The following is a 16,579-nucleotide window of genomic DNA, read 5'->3' as shown; positions in this document are numbered from 1 at the left end:
GGCGAATGAAGGCGCCGTTTGGTGGCTGCTCGCTCCAGCCCAAAGAGACGATGTGTCTCGGCATCTGTAGAGCTCCAGGGGACTCATGGTACATAGTGTTCATCTGACGTGATGACTGACATAATTTCTCTCAATTTCGCACTGCTTTCTGATTAAAATGAGTTCAGTTTAACGCCATGACAAAGACAAAGTCGTTGACGTAGGAAAACAAGCTCTGATATGATGAGATTGGGAATAGAAATTATCTATTCACATTTTAAAGGTAACCGGGCCAGTATTCTCATCCATCGATTTAACTAAACCGCGGAAAACGTAAATGAGGGTCCAGTGTGTTGCCTCCATGGGTAGTCCTGATACGGGAATAAACTTAATCGGTCACTTCAGGAAGCATTTGGTGATTACGAGGACCTCGAATTCTGATGATGTTATCTCGAATTCAGTCAAGTTGAATTTGACATGACTGCTATTCTGAGGCGAAGAAATTGGAACAATAGAGTAAATCATGTTGGGCCGCGTTAAACCATTTAGAAAACGCACTAAAACCTCCCCCCCTCTCCCCCACACCACCTTAACTCTCCTCATCCGAAAAAAAACTGCAAATATTATTATGACTATCTTCATACATCCATATTTAGTTTGGATGATTGTGGGTCAGCAACTGGTATAATTTTTATTAAAAATGAAACTCCTCCAGCTGTACTTAAGATTTCATATTTATTTGGCTACTATTTTAGACTTTGCGCCAACGCCATCTTCAGGCCCTATACAACACACCATGCATAAAACAAACAATGTGAGACATTAGCAATTTATATGGTACAAACAAGTACAAATGAGATTATATATACACGGTTATTTACATTATAGATCAATACCAGACATTTGAACTAAATAGGGGTATTATAAGTCTAGGTGACAAACCGTTACTCTTAGAGATAATAATATAGACATGAAACACTACTAAAATTAAAATTGCGTTAAAAGCGAATAATAATCCCTAAATCCTTCTTTGTGTGCACAATTTAACTAACAGGAAGGAAAATATGCATTGCCAATCAGATATATGTAATGTATGATTCCAATATTCTAGAAAATGGCATAAGTAATAAACAGCTTTCATGGTGCACGGAATAATATAAAAACTATAAAGCAAATAGCTTAAGAAGTCACAATGAGGGAAAACATACTGCTACACGTAATCAGCGCCCTCTGTTAGCGCTAACCCAAGAATTACGCATAGGCGAGAAGTTGTTAGAGGAACGTGACCGCCAGAGGGCCCCTCGTACCCAGCGGCACAGACGATATTTCTTACAAAAGTTTTGTCTGTTTTGGCTTAGCCCTACTAAGTATGGAAGTGATGATCTTGGAAATTTTATGTTTAATACGAGTGGAGTACCAAGTTATGCTAGTGAAAGAATTTAACGTTTGCAGCTAGCTCTGTTCTTTTGATATGCCTGGGATCACTAGGTCTTCTGTTAAGCTCTGAAGTAGTTGGTTGGCCTGTGTATGAGATTCTACCGTTCCATTTGCTAGCGCAGACTTATCTTCCGACAAATAAGCATAGCCTGGTGCTGCGGCCATATTCGGGAGATTACATTAAAACAAGTGGTCCATCACATTGGTCTACCTCTCCCGACTGTCTGGGAGAAACAGAACACACCGACTCTATCTGCTGGTGGCTAACTCACTGACGATCTTAGGTTAGTTTCATGCCTGCACATTTGTCAAACTCACAGCAAAAAACCTACATCGACATTGTGCAAACTAAGTCTTAATATTAACTAGAAAACATTTCTCTCCAGAAACAACACGAAAATAACAGCAAAACTTTGCACCAAGTTCACTCACAAAAGGATTTTCCTCACATTTGACAGGGGCGGCGCATTTGTGAAAAACACCGCTGGTGTGTCTCACCCAGCGGTCCGTCTCTCCCGGACTTACCCCACATATAGTGTCGAAATACCAGTTCCTGGGAAAATGCTCCCAAGTCCTCCCATGCACAAGTCGCCGTACCAGAGGTTTCTCCGTCATTTTAACTTGTCCGACGTCCCGGCTGTCTGCGGAACAAGCGACGGCAGTAAGGCGACAGTAGTAGGGGGAGAGGGAGGGGGGCACCGCCCCGTGGAGCACGGCCGGTGGCCAATTACGCGGTCTGAAATACCGAGCCGCGCACCCGATATTAATTACGGCCACGGATTATGTATGTTTTGCCGCCGCGGGATAAAAAAGGGGAGACGAAAAGTTATGAAGTGGCCGCCGCGACGGCGAGATTAATCGGACAGGGCGACGCCTGCCCTCGGTTTTGTTTCATTCTTGTTGCTACTGAGCCGCGGCGCCTGCAAGGAGTCAGCTTCCGTCTGGCTGCTCATTACGTCGATGGCAACAGCGCCGCGTAAGTTCATCGGGTCAGTTTCCACCGTTCGAGCAGATTCACATCAGGCGGCAACGGAACAGTGGGGACGTCACTTCCAAATCTGTGTTCAGACCGCACAGAGCGTCATCGTATTACCACATCTCACACTGAAGCCATATGGAAAGTCAGAATGTAAACATCTACAGAGATGACGAGGCCATCTCTGAAGGATGATCGTAGAGTTCATCAAAGGCAAAAACTAACGCATAGGCCGGCCGGTGTGGCCGTGCGGTTCTAGGCTCTTCAGTCTGGAACCGCGTGACCGCTACGGTCGCAGGTTCGAATCCTGCCTCGGGCATGGATGTGTGTGATGTCCTTAGGTTAGTTAAGTTTAAGTAGTTCTAAGTTGTAGGGGACTGATGACCACCGATGTTAAGTCCCATAGTGCTCAGAGCCATTTGAAACATTTTAACAAATGCATAACAAATGTACTACATTGTTTATATGGTAAGTTTTCCACGCTATTTTTTTATTTATTCATGCCAGAACCATCACTAGCTAATAGTATTTAGAACATTCACACGTAAAATATTCACTGAGGTGACAAAAGTCATGCGATAGTGATAGGCACATATATACACTACTGGCCGTTAAAATTGCTACACCAAGAAGAAAAGCAGATGATAAACGGGTATTCATTGGACACATATATTACACTACAAATGACATGTGATTACATTTTCACGCAATTTGGGTGCATAGATCCTGAGAAATCAGTAACCAGAACAACCACCTCTGGCCATAATAACGGCCTTGATACGCCTGGGCATTGAATCAAACAGAGCTCGGATGGCGCGTACAGGTACAGCTGCCCATGCAGCTTCAACACGATACCACAATTCATCAAGAGTAGTGACTGGCGTATTGTAACGAGCCAGTTGCTCGGCCACCATTGACCAGACGTTTTCAATTGGTGAGCGATCTGGAGAATGTGCTGGCCAGGGCAGCAGTCGAACATTTTCTATATCCAGAAAGGCCCGTACAAGACCTGCAACATGCGGTCGTGCATTTTCCTGCTGAAATGTAGGGTTTCGCAGGGATCGAATGAAGCGTAGAGTCACGGGTCGTAACACATCTGAAATGTAACGTCCACTGTTCAAAGTGCCATCAATGCGAACAAGAGGTGACCGAGACGTGTAACCAATGGCACCCCATACCATCACGCCGGGTGATACGCCAGTATGTCGATGGCGAATACACGCTTCCAATGTGAGTTCACCGCGATGTCGCCAAACACGGATGAGACCATCATGATGCTCTAAACAGAACCTGGATTCATCCGAAAAAATGACGTTTTGCCATTCGTGCACCCAGGTTCGTCGTTGAGAACACCATCGCAGGCGCTCCTGTCTGTGATGCAGCGTCAAGGGTAACCGTAGACGTGGTCTCCGACCTAATAGTCCATGCTGCTGCAAACGTCGTCGAACTGTTGGTGCAGATGGTTGTTGTCTTGCAAACGTCCCCATCTGTTGAGTCAGGGATCGAGACGTGGCTGCACGATCCGTTAGAGCCATGCGGATAAGATGCCTGTCATCTCGACTGCTAGTGATACGAGGCCGTTGGGATCCAGCACCGCGTTATGTATTGCCGTCCTGAAACCAACGATTCCATATTCTGCTAACAGTCATTGGATCTCGACCAACGCGAGTAGCAATGTCGCGATACGATAAACCGCAATCGCGATAGGCTGCAATCCGACCTTTATCAAAGTCGGAAACGTGATGGTACGCATTTCTCCTCCTTACACGAGGCATCACAACAACGTTTCACCAGGCAACGCCGGTCAACTGCTGTTTGTGTGGGAGAAATCGGTTGGAAACTTTCCTCATGTCAGCACTTTGTAAGTGTCGCCACCGGCCCCAACCTTGTGTGACTGCTCTGAAAAGCTAATCATTTGCATATCATAGCATCTTCTTCCTGTCGGTTAAATTTTGCTTCTGTAGGACGTGATCTTCGTGGTGTAGCAATTTTAATGGCCAGTAGTGTAAATGATGTAAATGGGTAGTGCGCTGACGAAGCTGTCATTTGTACTCAGGTGATTCATATGATAAGGTATCCGACGTGATTATGACCGTACGAGGCAAATTAACAAATTTTGAACGCGGAATTTTGGAGATAGTCGTATTTCGGAATTAGTTAGGGAATTCAATATTCTGAGACTCACAGTGTCAACAATGTGCCGAGGATATAAAATTCCAGGCGTTCCAGTGGCAGAAGGCCTTCGTTTAACGGCTGAGAGCAGCGCCGTTGGCGTAGAGTTGTCAGTGCCAACTGACAAGTAACACTGCGTGAAATAAACGCAGAAAGCAATGTGGGACGTACGACGAACGTACTCATTAGGGAAGTGCGGCGTGACGTGTGCTACGGCAGCAGAAGACAGATGCGGGTGCCTTTGCCAACACATGAAATCGTCTTGCAGCGCCTCTCCGGTACCGTTTAGATGAGATCGTAGGGTGGACAATCCTGACGAGCGCTTCGATTACATCATGATGAAGCCCCACCTCACTTTGGACTGAAGGCTCCCGACGAGCACTTAGTTTCCAACATGATGGACCCCTACCTCACTTTGGACTGATGATTCGTGGACACCTGGATCAGAACTTCTTGTGGGGCCATGTGAAAAGTCTTGTGCACATGACGCCTGTCGAGACTGAAGATGATCGCCAGACAAGACTTCTGTGACGTTGTTCAAACGGCACCAAGGATATTAGAACGGATACGAGAGAGCTTTGTGTGACGATGCCATGCGTGCATTAACGCTGGGAGATGCCATTTTGTAAAACTCTTGTAGAACTTTTGCATGTAAATGGATTTCATTACTATTGTATCAGAGATAACGTTCGGTCTCTCTGACACCAAGCTAAATGTGTTGTTACTAGTCCATCAACAGAGAAAAGTATCTGGGGATATTGGGGGAATATTTAGTGCAAATTCCGTACGTCATGATGAGGGATCGGCAATGGGGTCCCTTAGTTCGAGCGCTCTGTTTCCGGACTGGGGTCCCTTAGCTCAGATTGATATAAATATTACCACGGAAGAGCCCTGCATACGACTTGGAGTTTCCAGAACATTGCATTGGTTAGTGTTGGCCCAATTCCCTACTTCCTAGGTCACACAACATTTGGTCTTTTTCGCAAGTGGGTTTTTCAAAAAGCGAGATTACCAAAAGCATGTGAACGAGATCCGTGGTCCAATGATTCAAATAAGTGATACCTTCGTCCCTGTGTAGGGATTCCTGTAACGAGAGGCATACGAAGTAATTGAATCGTACCAAAATTTCCGCTAATCTACATGGACTTTGCTGTTTAAGTTAGGAATGCATTGCCATGGTGGACGACGAAAGCAGCAACGAGTAGCGTGTCGGTTTTGGAAGAAGTCTCGTGTTATACGTGATATACAAGTAAAAAGGTGGGTGCGTGATGTGCTCTGCGCAGAGACAGACGGAGAATAATTTTCGGCTTCCTCCTCTCTGCCTGTACTTCTCACAACGCGCACCAGCCGTTGCCTGCTCAAATAACTGGCAACGCTGGGGTAAACACCTCATTGTACCACTGTTTCTACTCTGACTCTTTCCAGAAATGTTTACTTGTAAAACTCACACTGTAACATCTCACGGTAATAACTATCTAATCAAAAACACCTAGATACCTATTAGTGGACATTACTATGTGTACACCCTTCGCCTTTGTGAATGCTTGTACTCTGCTTGGTACAGTTTCAGTGAAGTTTCTGAATGTCTGTAGAGGAATGCTAGCCTGTTCTACCTCGAGAGTCGACGTTCTACCTCAATCTAAGGGTGTTCCATTGGGTTGAGGTCGAGGCCCTGGGCAGATCAGTCCATTTCAGAAATGTTACTGTCCAGAAATCACTGCCTCGCGTATTTTGTTTCATGACAGAGCCCATTGCCATGCCAATAGAAACGTCCTCGAACTGTTCCTCTACTGCACGCACTATCAGTGTTCTAAAAAATGTCCATATCTTTCCACGTTTAGCGTTTCCTTAAGCGCAATCACAGGACCACACGCTAACCACCAGAAACGTCTCCATATCGTATCACCAATCACCTCCTCAACACTTCACTGTCGGCGCTAGACTTGATGACAGGTAACGTTCTCCAGACATTCGCCAAACCCAAATCCTCGGGGTCAGGGATTTTCTCTGCCTCGTGATGACTGGGTGTTAAGTGACGTCCTTAGGTTAGTTAGGTTTAAGTAGTTCTAAATTCTAGGGGACTGATGACCATAGATGATAAGTCCCATAGTGCTCAGAGCCATTTGAACCATTTTGAACCCAAATCCCGCCCTAGGGCATAGCATGATCCATCACTCCAATAATATGTTTCTAGGCATCCACCGTCCAGCTGCGTCACTGTTTACTTGCCATCATGCGTCACTTAGCACTGACTAGGGGGAAATGTGTGGCTTATGAAAGCTTCTCGGCGACTGTACCTGAATCTTTTTATCTCCCTACGAACGACCACTGAACTAGCTGGACTGTTCTTAGCACTTTGGAACTCTCGCGTGATTCCTTCGGCTGACTCACATGAAAAGCGTCGGCAACGATCTGTACATGCATTTGTAAAAGGTAAGGCGTCTAAAATCAAGGGCTTGTCACATTAATGAAATCGATCACGTAAAATGCCAGACACGTTAAGAGCTACATGGTGACTTGAGAAGGCGACGCATTTTATGTGGAGACGTTAGATTGCTTTACTAACTGGCTGTTTGCTAATATGAAGTCCGTTTCTTGTCTTTCTGAAGACGGATTTAAATCCATTGAAACCACGGTTAAGGTTAACTGAATACCACCATTTATTGCAACGGGGTTGGCTATCTTGTTCACCTGCTATTTTGTAACCTTTGCTGAAGTGGAACCATGTTCAGAATATTGAAGCTGTAATAGGGCTGAAATATCCCTGATGGATTTTTTACTCAGGTGTACCCAATGACTAGTGCTTTTCGAAGTCGTTGAGTTCTCCTGATGGATACATTTTGTTCTTACTGATTCTCTACTAACAACACAGTACTCCCCGTCTCCTTTCATATTGTGGGTCCATCTCTCGTGGCGTCTAGTCGTCAATTCTGCATTACATGCGGATGTCCGGCTATTTTGATGAGACAGTGTACTTTTGGTATTTAACCTGCTTCTCTTATGATGGACACAGTAACGGCTAAATATCTTCAGCATACTTAAAGTAACATGATAACCAACACTAAATATCTACGCGACGCTACAGACACACGCAGCAGATTGACGTTAACGGGTCGAATGTCACATGGTACACTGCGCTTTTCCACCTTCCAAAGTTATAACACTACTCGGCTCTGTGAAAGATGATTTGGGACTTAAGAAGTCTCGCATGTATAAAATTCCATGTCCGTGGGGAAAGGCTTACATTGCTTTTCGATTCAAACAGTTCGGGACAGGTGCGTGGAGCACCGCCGACATACGAGTCTACAACAGCCGGAAAAATCGGCGGTAGTAGAACATTGCTTTAACGACGGGCACAGTACGAATTTTGAAGAGACTGTTATACTTGCAAACACTTCCGATTTTTGGTACAGCGTTTTTGAAGAGGCAATTGGAATTATGTTGGCAGACAATTTGATTAATAGAGGCAATGGTTTTTCTCTTAGCAGGACGTGGAACCCTTTGCTATCCCGCATCAAAACTCTGGGAGGCGCCGTCAGCCTAGTCTTGGAGGGCAGCAACTGCGAAACTTATAGAGGCCTACAGAGGGCAATTTGCAGCCTTGGCACCAGTTTTTAGCGGGACTCAGCAGCAGTATCAATATGCTCCTGAAGATGGCGGACAGATGGATCGTCGAAATATTGAACCAAGTTGATTATAGGATCGGACAGCAAACCCGAGGAGACTTTCAAGACTTATTACTCCGGGAAAGTCTACGAAGCCACAATGTCCCATCTGTGTTGCGAAATGGTCGAGGCGTTGGACGACTTGTGCGGCTTACGTAATGAAACCTCAGCGTAGATTCGGTAGTGTTGGGTCAATATAACCTCCACCACGCGTTGTAGTGTCTTTCGGAAACGCGAGTAGATTTATTACGATATGAGGCAGAAACTTATTTGATATGAGAGGGCAACACAAAGGAAAAGTATTGATGGTAAATTCAAAGATTGGAAGACGTACGACTGGCAATAGTTAGAGAATGTCTGAAAACTAAACATGAATTGCGTATGCCACTTGGTTCCGAAGTGATACGTCGAAGTACACTGCTGGCCATTAAAATTGCTACACCAAGAAGAAATGCAGATGATAAACGGGTATTCATTGGGCAAATGTATTATACTAGAACTGACGTGTGATTACATTTTCACGCAATTTGGGTGCATAGATACTGAGAAATCAGTACCCAGAACAACTACCTCTGGCCTTAATAACGGCCTTGATACGCCTGGGCATTGAGTCAAACAGAGCTTGGATGACGAGTACAGGTACAGTTGCCCATGCAGCTTCAACACGATACCACATTTAATCAAGAGTAGTGACTGGCGTATTGTGACGAGGCAGTTGCTCGGCCACCATTGACCAGACGTTTTCAGTTGGTGAGAGATCTGGAGAATGTGCTGGCCAGGGCAGCAGTCGAACATTTTCTGTATCCAGAAAGGCCCGTACCAACATGCGGTCGTGCATTATCCTGCTGAACCTGCTGAAATATAGCGTTTCGCAGGTATCGAATGAAGGGTAGAGCCATGGGTCGTAACACATCTGAAATGTAACGTCCACTGTTCAAAGTGCCATTAATGGGAACAAGAGGTAACCGAGACGTGTAACCAATGGCACCCCATACTATCACGCCGGGTGATACGCCGGTATGGCGATGACGAATACACGCTTCCAATGTGCGTTCACCGCGATGCCGGGAAACACGGATGCGACCATCATGATGCTGTAAACAGAACCTGGATTCATCCAAAAAAATGACGTTTTGCCATTCGTGCACCCAGATTCGTCGTTGAGTACATCATCGCAGGCGCTCCTGTCTGTGATGCAGCGTCAAGGGTAACCGCAGCCATGGTCTCCGAGCTGATAGTCCATGTTGATGCAAACGTCGTCGAACTGTTCGTGCAAATGGTTATTGTCTTGCAGACGTCCCCATCTGTTGACTCACGGGTCGAGACGTGGCTGCACGATCCGTTACAGCCATGCGCATAAAATGCCTGTCATCTCGACTGCTAGTGATACGAGGCCGTTGGGATCCAGCACGGCGTATTACCCTCCTGAACCCACCGATTCCATATCCTGCTAACAGTCATTGGATCTCGACCAACGCGAGCAGCAATGTCACGATACGATAAACCGCAATCGCGATAGGCTACAATCCGACATTTATCAAAGTCGGAAACGTGATGGTTTGCATTTCTCCTCCTTACACGAGGCATCACAACAACGTTTCACCAGGCAACACCGGTCAACTGCTGTTTGTGTATGAGAAATCGGTTGGAAATTTTCCTCATGTCAGCACGTTGTATGTGTCGCCACCGGCGCCAACCTTGTGTGAATGCTCTGAAAAGCTAATCATTTGCATATCACAGCATCTTCTTCCTGTCGGTTAAATTTCGCGTCTGTAGCACGTCATCTTCGTGGTGTAGCAATTTTAATGGCCAGTAGTGGAGTAAAGTACGTCTGTAGGGTGACAGCAGTAGTGACGACAAACAGAAGGACCTCAGCAGAAATGCTGTAGCATTAATTAGGTCCATCGAGAGAAATGATCGCTGACCAGCGCGACTAAATTACTGACAGATTGCTCTTCACAACAATGCTGCCACCACCCACAACTCCCTTCCACAGCCCCGCACCTCACGCAGTTACGAATCCAAGCATAGTTTCCTGAGGTGCCGAGGTGTAATGGTGATTACGCCACGCTGTGGAGGTGGCGTCTCAGACAACAAAGCAGCGGCACCGCGGTCAGAGCGGCGTCAGGCGAGCCGAGGACAAAGTGTGGCGGCAGCTGGCACGACGCCGATGATCTCCGAGAGGGCGTGGTGCGTGCGAGCACGATGTCTGGGCGCTCCCTGCGAATTATTCATGTCCTGGTGCGCTGGGAGGGATGGCAAAGTGCCACCTAGCGACTTCTGTCTACCGTCTGCTGTGTGCAGTGTGCGCCAGTCCTGCCGCTACCGTCCGCACCGGCTGACCTTGCTGGAGGCCAAGCCAAGCGAGACTCGCGGCCTTTAAAGCGGTCTTTAAAGCAGCGTCACTTTGCTCTGCTGCAGTCATCTTCTCCAGCGCTACTGACATTGAAATTGTCCGTGCTCAGTTACTCCTCGGAAGCGGCCATCGAGTTACACACACACACACACACACACACACACACACACACACACACACACACACATCCGTACGCAGACTGATACATACTTCGCAATTTTCATGTAAAACACGTGTTTAAAAATGAGAGGACCTCTCTCGACGCAATTTTGATGTCTGATCTTCAAGACTCGTTTCGCCTTTTACATAAAGTACTCCTTAAGTGGATTACCATAAATTGTAAATACAGTGAGGATACAGAAAACATTGGATACCTTCTAATATAGTGTCGGACCTCCTTTTGACCTGCGTAGTGTAGCAACTCAATGAGGCATAGACTCAACAAGTCGTTGGAAATCCCCTGCAAAATTATGAGCCACGCAGCCTCTACGGCCGTCCTTAACTGTGAAAGTGATGCAGTTGCAGGATGTTGTACACGAACTGACCTCTCGATTACGTCACATAAATGTTCGAAAGGGTTCATGTCGGGCGACCTGGGTGGCCAAATGATTCCTTGCATTGTCCAAGATGCTCTTCAAACAAATCACGAACAATTGTACCCCAGTGACATGACATCGTTGTTTGGGAACATGAAGTCCATGAATGGTGTACTCAAGTGGCCGAACATAACCATTTCCAGTCAACGATCTGTTCAATTGGACCAGGGGATCCAGTTCATTCTACGTAAACACAGCCCACACTATTATTGAGCTACCACCAGCTTGCACAGTGCGTTGTTGACAACTTAGGTTCATGGCTTCATAGGGTCTGCACCACACTCGAACCCTGTAATCAGCTCTTACCAACTGAAATCTGGACTAACCTAAACAGGCCACCGTTTTTCAATCATCCAGGGTCCAGCTGATATGGACACGAGCCCAACAGAGGCGCTGCAGGCGATGTCGTGCTGTTAACAAAGGCACTCGCGTCCGTCGACTGTTGCCATAGCCCATTAACGCCACTTTTCACCGCACTGTCCAATCGGATACATTCGTCGTGCGTCCAGTACTGGTTTCTACGGTTCTTGCGTGCATTGTTGCTTGCTGTTAACACTGACAACTCTACGCAAACACCGATACACCCAGTCTTTAAGTGAAGGCCGTCGATCACTGCGTTGTCCCTGATGAGAGGTAATGCGTGAAATCTGGTATTCACGGCACAACCTTGACGTTGTGGATAGCGGAATACTGATTTCTCTAACGATTTACGAAATGGAATGTCTCAGGTATCTAACTCCAGCTACCACTCCGCGTTCCTACTTGTTAATTTCCATCGTGTGTCCATAATCACGTATGAAACCTCTTCACATTAATAAACTGAGCGCAAATGACAGCTCCACCGATGTACTGCCCTTTTATACCATGTGTAGTCGATACTACCGCCATATCTAACTGTGCATATCACCATTTCATGACTTTTGCCATCTCAGTGTATTTCAAGTTCTCATCATTTTGCACTAATAAAATAGCAATGGCAGCTGTTTTGTCCATATTGATGTTCACTGTGCTTGCTGGTATGTAACCACAGGTTGAAACTTTTGTTTCACTTACGAAAATTTGACATGTACTAGCAACGAAATTTTTCATTTTCCATACTTCGTAGACCTAGTTTTCTGAGTGTCATATGATGTCAACATTTCATTAATACTCCAGGCAGTCAGTTAAAATGGTCATCACGTAAACTGAGGCGATTTTCACTGAAGACGTGTTAGTTAACTTTACGTCCGTTTCTTCGTTTGTGTATAGAAGTGTTGCCAACCCGTTGTCTGACACATTTCAATTTTTTTTCTCCTCAGTGAATTGAGAGAAGAGACAGAATAGCTTATTTATTAAACACTGCGTATTATTAAACACGATATTAAGACGACTGATTGATTCAGGGGAAGAGACCAAACATTAGGGGAGGATGTGGAAGGAAGTCGAGCGTGTCTTTTCAAAGGAACAATCCCAGCCTTTGCCTGAAGCGATTTAGGGATATCACGGAAAACCCAAATCAGGATGTCGGGACGCGGGTTTGAACAGTCGTCCTCCCGACTGCGAGTCCAGTGTGCTAACCACTTGGCCACTTCGCTCGGTTGTTAAGACGGTTGGAGAGTGGTATTACAGTGACAGTGGTAAGGAGTTACAGTATGCTGGATACGGCTAGAATATTTATGAGAGAGTGGATAAAGAGGGAAGGGGGGTACTAAGTGAGGGGAAAAATGGATGATGATTGTATGTTATTTGGAAGGGTCAAATTAGTTTAAGAGGAAAGGAGATAGTGTTGTATTATTTTGATGGTTACCCGTTGGGATGCTGTTTTACTAATTTTTGTGTTAATGTAAACGGTGAGCTGTTTTTCGTGTTTACGTATCCATTCAAAAGCGTCTTATTTCCTTCTTTGGTTTTTTGCATATACAATAATTTTGTCCTCACTTTAAGTTTTTTGTTGTTCATTATTGTGATTACTTTCATGACACCTTCTCAAGACGTATGCTTGTGATTATGTCGTCCAATAGACTTGCAAATGTGGAGCGATTTTGTCCCACATTTCCAGACTCCCATGTTTATTTACATACGTATTTATTTATCTGTTTCGGTGCACCTGAATTCTCGTGAATAAAATCCAAGTTTGCAATGACCTGATGGAAGTGTTAAAGTAATATGAGATTACTACTGTAGAACATTCTCTCTGACATCTGTAGTTGACCTAACATCTCCAGTTTGTTCCTTTAATAATTTGATGTGGTTGTGTATTCGTTCGTAATGCAACTGATATTAGCGGCGTGTTTTGATGCTAGATGACGTCGTGCCATACACCGAGTCGACTTGTTTCAACAGCCCTGTCTAACATATTTTTTTTAACTATGGATGCTTGGTATACACTTCTTAATTCTTTAAATCCTGCCAGATGACGACGAAGTTGTCACAATTAATTACAGCGAAATAAAGTTTTATCTCTCTCACTGTCTCTTAAATAAGACTTTATGGAGTTATTGTTGATCTGGTTTGAATTATTATTACTGATGCGTCGCTGATTAGAAGTATGTCTTAATTGTTCCCATTATTGTTTTGGTATATTGTCAACCACACTGTAACAAAGATACCTTTGGAGCTCTTTTTACCTATTTCCACATAATGGTTTTAAACTTCGTAGTGATGAACACAAGACATGTTGGATGTTTGTAAAATCTTGTGATGAACCTTTATTTCTGTGGATTGTTATGAGGCAAAATAGAGATACTTGTTGACTAACCGATAACATTACCAAATCGTTCCCGATTGTAATTCCACTATTATGAAATTAATACCTGTAAAATCATTTGTGTGTGTAACCAACTAATTGAAAATTGTTTCGAGACAATATTCTGTATACTTTACTTCCGTTTACTTTTGTATTCTTTGAGAGACGTGGATCTGTTGAAACTCGTTGCCCCTTGTCTGCATATGTATCGGGAGCCGTGAGAAAATGTATACAGGGTGTACTTTCTAAGAATCGTCGGACGCATTTTCCTTTGTGTTTTGGCAGGTATCTGTAATTAACATTTTGGAATGTGTAGCTGGAGGCACCCCAAACAAATACTGTTCATCAGTACTTTCATGCGAAGCCCAGTGTGGACGAAAGCGCTGGTTTGTTTCCCATTATGAACAAAATGATTTTTAAAGTGGAATTTTACGTGCCCATTTGATAGAGCGATCCCAAATTAGTGAATTAGTGATTCGTTTTATCGAAACGAATTGAGATGCACATTAAGACAGGAAGAATAGACAGTACTCCAGCAATGACTGAGCAGCGCTTCTGCATGGCGGTAGCACACAGGGCAGCACCCGAGTTGTTGCTAGTGTACCGATAATTCTTCGTTTTTTAAGGTCGCTGTTAACATACATCGATGAAACGACTATTGTACTACACTAATCTGTAACCGCTCTGTCGAATGTGCATGTATAGTTACGCTTTAAAAATAATTTTGTTCGTAAGGGGAAACAAATCGACGCTTTCCGTCGACACTGTGTGTGGGAAGAAAGACGTGAAGAGCAGACTTTGTTTGGGGTAACTACAGCTACACATCACAAGAACTACATTGCATATATCTCTCGAAACACTAGAGAAAACTGGTCTGACGACTCTTAGGACGGACACCTAGTGTATTGTTGCAAGTGGGTTGCGAAGGAAGCGTATATTGAAAGTTTTGCATAGTGAACTTGTCTCTTGACTCTGGCAAATAAAAAGTGGTAAATGTTCTAGAGTGAATTTATAAATAGGTTTTGTAGTAATGGAACTGTTGATAATAGTTCAAACTGTGCTCGTCAAAGTGTCTAGTAATGTGAGCTGTGACTTCGCAAAAAGAACTTACTGGAGAATATTAACGAAGTTACACAGCGATTTACTGTGAGTGGAAGTGTTACTACACAAGTTGAATGTGCTATTCAGGGTATAGACTGGAAAATTAGTGCACAGTTATCACTGTAATGGGCAGTGGCTAACGAACTACATTACGAGTAATAACCTTCTCCCGCACCTTCCCACTGTAATACAAGTGGTAGAATGTTGAGCTCGAACGGCGAAAAAGTAAAAAATTCGTTTAAAAGTACTTCTCAAATTCTTTAAAGGGATGTAACTACAACAATTCCGCACGTCTTAACACATAAAGTCTTGTAACTGTTAGTAGGTTATACATTCTCTTATCGAATATTTGAAAATGAATGAGAATTTAAATTTTTTTGTTGCTGAGAAAGTGAGCTGATGTTAAAAGAAATGTAATAGCCTGTCTGACAATTACTGAAGATACCGTGGTATGCATACGACAACAGAGATATAACCAGCCGTAACTGATTCTGTTATTGCAGTGCAGTGTGCATATTACTTACTATCAGCACTTGCAACTATTCCTTGATGGTCATAGGAGATATTTGTTAACTCTACAGTGACAATTTCTGTTGGGAAAGTAATGAAACCATCGTTGTTTTTTAGAGTAGCGGATCTTAAATAGCTGTCACGACTGGCTAATTGTGAGCTATGAGTGGCCACACCATACCTTTCAGCAAGTGTCACCCTCGGTTAGGAAGCAATAACACTGTAACTTCCAAAATAAAATTTCGCAGTCTTCCGCTAACAACTCGATATATATATATATATATATATATATATATATATATTTGGTAGCTTAATAATCCATTAACTGCTTCTGTAAAAATTATTGTAAAATATTCATATTACTTTTCAATATATACAGTAACCGCAAAAAAATACATTTATTCAAGTGTACTCACTCTTCTTGACCTCGCGGGGGCCAGCTTCCTCGAGAACGAGCGCTGGCACCGCCTTGACGGTCTGGAAGTCGGTGCCTGGGGGCGGGCTGTCGGCGCCATTCTGCTGCCCTCCGGCTGGGGGCGGCTGCGGCTGCGGCGACGGCGTCTCCGAGCTACGCCGGCCGCGGAACAGGCGCATGCTGCACCCGCCTGCAACAGATGACGGTCTTTGTAAGTCCCCAAACTCTCCACACTCGCCTCATACACCACCAAAAAACTCTCCTTATACTCCCCAAAGTACGCTCTCCCCCATGCATACCATCAACACTCCTCAAACTCTCCACACACTCTTCAAACACTCCACACACTCCTGGAACTCTTCACACACCCCAAAAACTCCCCACAGACTCCCTGAAGGCTCCACACATTCTCCAAAGTCTCCACGTTCTCCAAAGTCTCCACATTTGCAAAGTCTCCACATTCTGCAAAGTCTCCACATTCTCCAAAGTCTCCGCAGTCCACAAATTCTCCACAGTCCACAAATTCTCCACAGTCCACAAATTCACAACAGTCCACAAATTCTCCACAGTCCACAAATTCTCCACAGTCCACAAATTCTCCACAGTCCACAAGTTCACAACAGTCCACAAATTCACAACAGTCCACA

The 16,579-nt window shown here is 44.5% G+C and overlaps 1 protein-coding gene across 1 annotated transcript in view; it reads right to left on the bottom strand.

Annotated features, from left to right (window-relative positions):
- The window catches only part of LOC124616316 (uncharacterized protein KIAA1522-like), a 485,968-nt gene that overhangs the window by 316,517 nt on the left and 152,872 nt on the right, over window positions 1-16,579 (bottom strand). The window contains exon 2 of the mRNA XM_047144621.1: window positions 15,934-16,122. Coding sequence (XP_047000577.1) covers window positions 15,934-16,111 — 178 coding nt within the window. The 5' untranslated portion in view covers window positions 16,112-16,122. The remainder of the gene's footprint in view (window positions 1-15,933; window positions 16,123-16,579) is intronic.

The sequence above is a fragment of the Schistocerca americana genome, chromosome 5 (genome assembly GCF_021461395.2).
Source record: "Schistocerca americana isolate TAMUIC-IGC-003095 chromosome 5, iqSchAmer2.1, whole genome shotgun sequence".
Taxonomy (NCBI): Eukaryota; Metazoa; Arthropoda; class Insecta; order Orthoptera; family Acrididae; genus Schistocerca; species Schistocerca americana.
The sequence above is the reverse complement of the archived record's forward strand: the minus strand, read 5'-3'. Positions and strand labels throughout refer to the sequence as shown.